At 35.5% G+C, this 8,649-nt stretch overlaps 1 protein-coding gene across 1 annotated transcript; it reads right to left on the reverse strand.

The window, feature by feature from the left end:
• Nucleotides 1-1,419: 1,419 nt before the first annotated feature.
• Nucleotides 1,420-4,643, reverse strand: LOC104884650 (uncharacterized). The gene is made up of 3 exons (XM_010669335.1): nt 2,314-4,643; nt 1,732-2,224; nt 1,420-1,641 (listed from the first exon to the last, which is right to left on the reverse strand). The coding sequence occupies exons 1-3, from the start codon at nt 4,641-4,643 to the stop codon at nt 1,420-1,422; spliced, it is 3,045 nt and encodes a 1,014-aa protein (XP_010667637.1).
• Between the last annotated feature and the right edge of the window lie 4,006 nt (nt 4,644-8,649).

The following is an 8,649-nucleotide window of genomic DNA, read 5'->3' on the forward strand; positions in this document are numbered from 1 at the left end:
ATAAGACAATACACATAAATGGGTGAAAACAAGACGAGACACATTATTTTCTTTCCATACATTTGATTTATGCGGCTGAGCAAATGATGAGAGGAGAGCTGATCTTGGAGGTGGAAGTGCCTCTGCAATTGTTCCAACTGTTTGCTTAAGCCCTAGAAGCCTTTGGATGCCCCTATAGCCAAGGCCCTGAACCAAAAAAAAAAGTAAACTAAAAGGAGAGAACAAAAATAGTTCAAAGTCTTTAATTAAGCTCCAACATGGTAATATTTCCACTGAATCTCTATGCCGCATATATGAAGGACATTGTGCCTATATGCATTAGAACAGCTGATAAGTTTCTGACAACAATTACACCACGTAACAAATACTGACATAAGAAATAGAAACCAAGGGTTGTGATATTTTCATGTCAACAACCGCCTTCATGCTTGAAGTCAACACAACATGACATTCAAAGAATTCTATAGTGTTAGAGATCATCTTTCAAGGCCAATGATACAAGGAACGAGATTCGATTCGAAACGGGTACAGAAAACAATACCTTGGGTGAATCAGGAACGTTGGGTCATATAATCTGAATTTTTTTTAATTAAAAAAAAGGAAACAAACACAATTCACAAACATATAAACTGAAAAAAAATGAAACAAAAACACAAACATACAAACTGAAAAAACGAAACAAACTTAACTTACATAAGAGTTCAGAATGGGTGTTTTGGTATTTTAGTTTAGGTTTTGGTCTTTTAGAAAATCAGTTTATGCTTACCAAACTTAACTTAATTTAGTTTAGGTTTTGGTCTTTTTGAAAATAAGTAAAGGCACTCAGGCACTGTTCTAACAGCTTCTGGCATAATCTCACAGCACCCAGGCCCCCCACCCGGGCGCATGTTAAGGCAAGCTAAAAAAAACTAAGTCTCAGAATACATTTACCTTAATTTCTTTTGTTCTCTGATTCACCCTTTGTCTCTCTATTGTCGTCCCAGATTTTCTTACACAACTGCAACTATGAAAGTAAGGTTAGCATTCTTCCCACAAGACAACCTACTGCAGTTCTAAAGTTTTAAATTAACTTCTAAGGAAATTAAAAAGACAACTAGAAGTTCTAACATATCTAAGCAACAAACATTCTTACCCTTAAAGCAAAATCGAAAGTTATAGTTAAATCTTACCAGATGAAAGTGTTAAAACCTTGCTAAATCATCACCACAACAATAAACGTTATTACTCAAGTATTCCGCATAAACAAATCATACAAAATATAAAAACCTTTATATAGTAATAGAATCGCAAGTAATAAAGACATAATTCAAATCCTTGAAAGAGCAGTAAAAGTATTTATTGTTTTCCTTCCACTAAAAGTATGCATGAAATTCAGTGACGTTTATAACCATTCTAGCAAGGTTAATACACTAAGGCAAGTCAATTCAAGGGTTCCATCCAATCCCAATCTGTCTCATCTACATCAGAATTGTTTTCGTGGCTCTCAATGCATGGTTCATTATTCTTGGTTTTCTGATGAACTTCAACTCGGTCAAATGCATCACCTCTACACCAAGTTATATCATCATCATCAACTGTAGCAAGATTTAAATCCTCAAGAGGTTCCCGAACTTTACTCAAATATGTATCTTCACATTGCCCCTTAACATTAAAGAAGTCTCTAGGCAACTTTCAGTTCACATAGTGCCAATCTTCCTCAATACCATCTTCAATATAGAAAACTTGTTGAACCTGTGATGCCAAGACAAAAGGATCATCCATTGAACACAATCTCTTGAAGTTTACACGAATCATGCCATAGTTGTCTGTTTCCACATGAAACCAATCACATCTGAACAAGACAACGCTAAATGCACTCCAATAATCTATCTCAATTATTTCTTTTATTTTCCCATAATAGGTGACATTACCAAGAATGGTATTGCGATCCTTGCTACTAGCAAAGCTTGGAGTTAAAGCTGTCAACGAGACCCCACTATTTTGGGTTTTACACTTCTCATCATGCTCTCTACTGTAAAACTTATAGCCATTGCAAAAATATCCGGTGTATCTCCTTGCAATAGTTGAAGGACCCAAGGACAACCACTTAATATGATCAATGACTTCATCCAACTCAACCCTATCTCTGAACCAATCCATGAACTCATTACTATGTTGTTGAGCCTCCCTCCACCTTCTTTTCCTCTTCTCTCTAGAATTGTTTTTCACAAACTCTTCATGTTCCCTACATTAATGGATACAATAAAAATACATTAGACCACCAATATAACATAGAACTAAAACATAAAACACAAGATTTTAAAATCAACTCACTTGATATATTTCCCAACTTTCTTATCTTCACAATTGAACAATGCATATCGATGTGCTAGTATTCTGGTATTTGAATCCAAATTGTACGCAATCCCTTTCTTCTTCCCTTTTATCTTCCTCCCAAGAGGATAGCCTATCTTAGGGAACAAAGGAGAATCCTCATCAACTTTACCACCTTCCTCATGAATTCGGTTGATTACTTTACGCCGCTTCTTTGCACCATCATGCAAATATCTAGAGCAGAATATCAAACACTCTTCAGCTAGATCACCTTCCGCTATAGAAGCCTCTGGGCGACTTCTATTTTTAACGTAAGATTTCAGCTTCCCCAAGTACCTTTCTATAGGATACATCCACCAACCATACACTGGTCCACCAAGCTTTATTTCATCGACCAAATGAATCGGCAAATGGACCATTATGTCAAAAAATGACGGTGGAAATATTCTCTCAAGTTCACAAAGAGTCTCATTAATCTCAGTCTGAAGGTGACCTAAATCTGTTGGATCGATGGCCGTACTACATATGGTTCGAAAAAATGCACTCAATCTAATTAGAGGTAAAGCCACATGCTTTGGCAAAACTTTTCTAATCGCAACTAGAAGTAAATGCTGCATTATAATATGAGCATCGTGACTCTTATACCCTAACAGTTTTCCCTCCTTTACTTGCACACACCGTGCAATATTTGATGCACACCCTTGAGGTAGCTTTGCTTTCTTTAGAACACTACAAAATATGCTTTTCTCCTCCTTCGTCATTGAAAATGATGCTTTCGGCAACAAAATGTACCGCTCATCATCTGATTTCTTGGGATGCAATTCTTGTCTAACCCCCATTTCTTCCAGATCTAATCGAGCCTTATGATGATCTTTGGACTTTCCAGGTACGTCTAACAAAGTTGAAAGGACATTGTCACAAATGTTCTTTTCTATGTGCATGACATCCAAATGATGGGGACAACCGTTATCTCTCCAATATGGCAAAGTATGAAAGATAGAGGACTTCCTCCAAGGACAATCTTTATAATTCTTCTTTGGTTGTAACTTTCCGAAACTATTCTCCCAATTTTCCAGCAAACTTTGGATTTCGGCCCCACTCAAATGATCTGGATATATTCTCTCTTCCTTTTCCCCATCAAAAGACTTCGCATCATACCGCCAAGGATGATTAAGGTTTAAACCACGACGATGAGCCAAATAGCATGATTTGTTACTGTTGTTCAAATGTCGATGATCGGTTTCATAATGGCAATAGGGGCACACAAACTTCCCTTTGGTGCTCCAACCAGACAACATAGCGTATCCAGGAAAGTCACTTGTGGTAGATTGTAAAGCTGCATGCATTTTAAATGTTTGGTGCTTTGACGCGTCATACGTGTCCAACCCATACTCCCATAGTTCTTTAAGCTCTTCTATTAAAGGTTGGAGGTACACATCAATGTCTTTTCCAGGAGAGCTGGGGCCCGGAATAAGCAAAGATAACATCAGGAACTCTGACTTCATGCACAACCACGGTGGTAAATTATAATTAATTAAAACAACAGGCCATGTGCTGTGTTGGGTGCTCATTGTCCGAAATGGATTGAATCCATCACTCGCAAGACCCAAACGAACATTACGTGACTCACTAGCAAAGCTCAAGTATTGTCGATCAAACTCCTTCCAAGCCTCTCCATCAGCACGATGCCTTAATAACCCATCTTTTTCCTTCCTTTCCTCATGCCACCTCATCAACTCTGCTGTTTCTGAGCACATGTAAAGCCTTTGTAGTCTTGGTTTAAGAGGAAAATGCCAAACAACTTTTGCTGGAACTTTATGAAGGTTCTTAGTTGATTCACTACTAGTGTCCCCTTGGTTCTCATTTTCTTTCCACCTTGAAGCTTGACACACATGGCAAGATGTAGCAGCTTCATGCTCCTTCCAATAAAGCATACAATCATTACGACATGCATGAATTTTGTCATAATGAAGACCCAAATCTTTTACCAACTTTTTGGCCTCATTGAAAGATTTGGGCAATTTGGCTTCCGGTAATAATTCTAGTAGCAAGTCCAAGATATCTGAAATGGCAGAATTAGTCATCCCATGAACACACTTCAAAAGGTACAAGCGAATAAGGAATGACAGTTTTGAGTTTGTTTTACACCCGGGAAATAGCTCTTGTTTTCCATCTTCAACCAACCTATAAAACTTCTTAGCCTCTGCATCAACCTCACCTTCAACCTCTTCAAGGTTGTGTGAGAACCTTTCCGCCATATCTCTATGTGTATCATATATCAGACCATCCATATCATCGTGGGTGTCGTTATCTACCCTTAACCTCTTCATATTTGACATTGAGGACATACCCTTCTCTGGAAAATTCCATCCTTCAGTGCCCGGTTGAATACCATTCGCTATTAGATGATTATATATGGTGCCAAAAACGGTTATAACACACCTTACACGGGCAAGTGATTTGATCTCCGATTGCTTGGGTAGCAAATGATTTATCTAGATAATCCTCCACTCCTTTCTCGTACTCATTGCTAGATTGTACGAAATTGGTCCAACTACTCATTTTGTCACCTTTACGATACGCAAAGTCAAACATAAATTCATATAGAAATTCAAAACAATAACGTACATATAACCCTTCCATGGCTTACAGGAACAAAAATAGACACACAAAAAACCAATATATCAAGAGATAAAATAATAACAAAGAAGATAGGCTGTAGCATAATGTTATAATTATCTAAGCAACTTTGGTTCGTTCCCTCATATCTAAGGACCCCCAAGTCTTGTTTCTTTATTTTTTTTATGGAATAAATTGAAGCAAGCATGGTCCCATTTATTTATTGCTTTCTTGTACTTGAACTATTAAATTTTTTTATTCTAGAGTAACTTTAGTTTACTTAAGGAAGTAATCATATCATTTTTTTCTTTTAAAAGATGACCTCCGCTCATCACGCAAGAACTTTGCATATTGCATCCAATCCAAAACAAGTAGAAAGAAACTGGCGTACTCGTGTAGAGGACCAGCAAAGAGTTAGTAAACAGTTATATCCTTCTAGAATTTCGGTCTTCAATCTAATCTAGCAAACAGATAGATGACGAGAACATTCACTTCAAAAAAAAAAATTTATGAGAACATCAACTACATTCGATATATTTTTTAATGAATCATGTGGACCATGATCTACAATACCATTATACCAATATACTTTTCACTAATTTATTAAAAGTAATGTTACTACCAAAAAGAATAGTGTTCAAGTTTTAGAACATCAACAGTCAAGTACAACTGAATGACCCTGCATATCGAAATATCCTCTTTTTAAAAATAAAAAAACAATACCAATTGCAATACATAATAATAATCCATATATGCAAGTATTCAATCGGTAGCATAACTGATATAAATTCACCATCTTCACACTATATTCGATATATTTTTAATGAATCAAATAAATCAATGAATCAAATTAAACAAATTGAGAACCCATTACCAAAATTCTAAATTGAACATGATCAATTATCAAAGAAACTAATATTTTTGAACAATTAAAATAAAAACAAACCAATTAAATTCTCTAAACGGTGAGCGGTGTTGAGCGAATTAAGGAGTGGGGTGAGTTCCTGATATTATCGAATCTGACTGGAACGAATTAAGGAGAGAGGAAATCAATGAATCATCAAATAAATTGAGAAACGATTAACAGAATTATAAACTGAACATGATCAATTCTCAAAGAGAACTAGTATTTTCGGACAATTAGAATCAAGACTAACCGATTAAATTCTCTGAAATGACAAGATTGAACGACGCTGGTGACTGGTGGTGAGCGAATTCAGGTGTGGTGGTGGTGAGCGAGTGTATGTTCGTGCAGCAGTGTATGTTTTTTTTTTTGACAGAGCAGCAGTGATTCAGTGAATGTTGAGGACCTAAGCAGCAAAATAGAAATCAAGACTTTAATCTGTTTGGCGGCTGATTAAGCGCTAAACATTTTCGGGATCGATGAATCATTAGTATTAATTAATTAAATTTGACTTTGAATTTTTGTTTATGTTTTTTTTTTGTTTTTTTTGTGTTATATTTGTTTTTATTTTTTGACAAGATGGAAGATTACTTTAATTTGTTGAAAATATTGCTTCTATAAGAAATAATACAAAGTATATAAGAAATCATAATATTATATTAAAAATTATACTTAAATTGTACTCTAAAAAATTACTTATCTTAAAGTGTTACTTAAAGAAACAAAGTGTTACTGTTAAATGTTACCAATATGAATGTGTTACCTAAAAGTGTTACCTATTTAAAAGTGTTACATCAAAATGTTACTCAATTAAAAAGGTGTTACTTCAAAATGTTACTTATTGAAAATGTGTTACATTAAGTGTTACGAATTGATTAAGTGTTACCAAGGTGTTACATATATATTTGACAAACTTAAATTTTGAAAAGTGTTACCTCATACATGTTACCTTAGACCAACTTTGCACTAGTGAATGATTTTTCGAAAATCGTTTTTAATAAATAATCGGGGTCTGTAAACGAGGTCCGCAGATTACAACTTTGTGGGAGTTTGATTTGGATTGGAGGAACCACCACATATTAGAAGCCTCCACTTTGGGTGAAATTGTCTTGAATTTGTCATGTACTTGATTTGATATTAAAATGTAGTTGAATTATCTTCAACATTGAAAGTTATCGCTAGGGATTCTTTTTTGGGAAGTTGATATATGCAAAGACAGATATCGTCGGAAACCATGGGATTGCCGGAGAGTCCTTCAAGGAAAAGGAGAGCTTGGATTGAAATATAAAAAGTTCAAAAATTTTGTGAGTCAATAAGTTTAGGTGGGAAAAGGCTTTCACGAGGCTGGGTTCAGACTCGAGTTTGTGTCAGTATCTAGAAAGAATATGCTCCTAAATTCTAGAAAATCAAATCATTAGACGATGACTAATTTTCTTTTATTGAAGCGCTCGGACCTCGAGATAAGGATTTCTACTATCCTTCCGGAATCAGACCATTCGTAATTCTTAATTTGTTTTCTTTTTTATTATTATATTTTTTTGGCCTAATTTTTGCCTAGGCCACCCTTTTGGGTTTTCAACCTAGAGGGTTTGGACACACCTTAAAGAATGAGTTAGGGTTGATGAAAGCTTGAAAGGTTTAAGGCTTGAGGCTTAGATGAAGGTTTTGTTGATTTGGCGAATGGATGATCTCATATTTGGATTATGTGGTTAAGGTTTGATGGGTTCGAAGGACTATGAATGAGGGGTAGAACTTGTGTGCAAGCCCCTAGCTTTATTTTTTATTTATGTGCCTTTGGCTTTTTCTTTTTTAATCTTTTCTTTTGTGCGTTTTCTTTTGCTCTTGTCTTTTTTCGCACTTTGAATTTTTTTCATTGTTTTTTTTGCCTAGCATTAATCATTTTAGTTTTTATATGTAAAGGCTTGCACACAAGTTATTGGTTTAGGGTATTAGAAGGTTTGAAGGCTATTTGTGGAGCTTTGCTTGGAAATGATGGAGGAGATGGGGGAATAACTTTTGATCCAAAGTACGTCATCTTTTTTTTCATTTTTCTCTATTTTTCTTTCAGATATTTTTTATTATTATTAGTGAAGTTCATTAGGTGATTTAAGTTTTATCATTGAATTAGAAGCATAAATAAAAATGATGGAAGGCTAATGAAAATATGATTATTTTATTAATTGAAAATGAATAAAACAAGGCTCATTAAAAATAAAAATCCTAAATGACATAAACTCGACGGGAAGGGAAATGAAGGGTCTAGGGGAGGGACTCTCCGACTCAACCTAGAAAACCAACGCTAAATAACTAATCCCCTCTGCTGTTAACACGATGCCTAAAGGCAAACTATGTCATGCAGAGTATTCCTTAAGGCCCAACACATAAATATTGGGTGTCCATTCCCTTGGTGGTACTTACAATATGCATTAAGGTTCCACTTCTTGTGCCTATTTTCAAGTGCAGTGTCTGGAGTGGGATCGATAGGATGTATTGCTCCTTTTGCATGAAGCCTAGTGAAGGCTTCTTCTACTGTCATGCCCGATGGAGTGAATGTTCTTTGAGGATTTTGATAACCTCCCTTTTCAGTAGTTAGGGTATTGACATTGGAGTTAGAAAGGTTGTTATTACTCTTCTTGAAAGAGTTATTATTGTTCGAAGCCTTATTCTTGTTGGCTTGTAACTCTTCCTCAATCAGTAAGCCCACCTTATAAAGCTTCGTGAAAGACTCTATGGGTTGGAATATAATATGTACTCCGTATTTAGGTTGTAGATTACATATCACCATTAAAACTTAATCCTCTTGAGATGGCCTG

This window comes from Beta vulgaris, chromosome 8 (assembly GCF_026745355.1).
Source record: "Beta vulgaris subsp. vulgaris cultivar EL10 chromosome 8, EL10.2, whole genome shotgun sequence".
In the NCBI taxonomy this organism is placed as follows: domain Eukaryota; kingdom Viridiplantae; phylum Streptophyta; class Magnoliopsida; order Caryophyllales; family Amaranthaceae; genus Beta; species Beta vulgaris.

What these genes read in the sequence shown, in the direction of transcription:
- LOC104884650 (XM_010669335.1), bottom strand. Translation starts at nt 4,643, where the DNA reads ATGAAGAGGTTAAGGGTAGATAACGACACCCACGATGATATGGATGGT. An exon ending in AAAGTTGGGAAATATATCAA is followed by an intron (nt 2,225 to 2,313) that starts GTGAGTTGATTT and finishes CCATTAATGTAG; the next exon opens with GGAACATGAAGAGTTTGTGA. An exon ending in CTTTTGTCTTGGCATCACAG is followed by an intron (nt 1,642 to 1,731) that starts GTTCAACAAGTT and finishes TTTAATGTTAAG; the next exon opens with GGGCAATGTGAAGATACATA.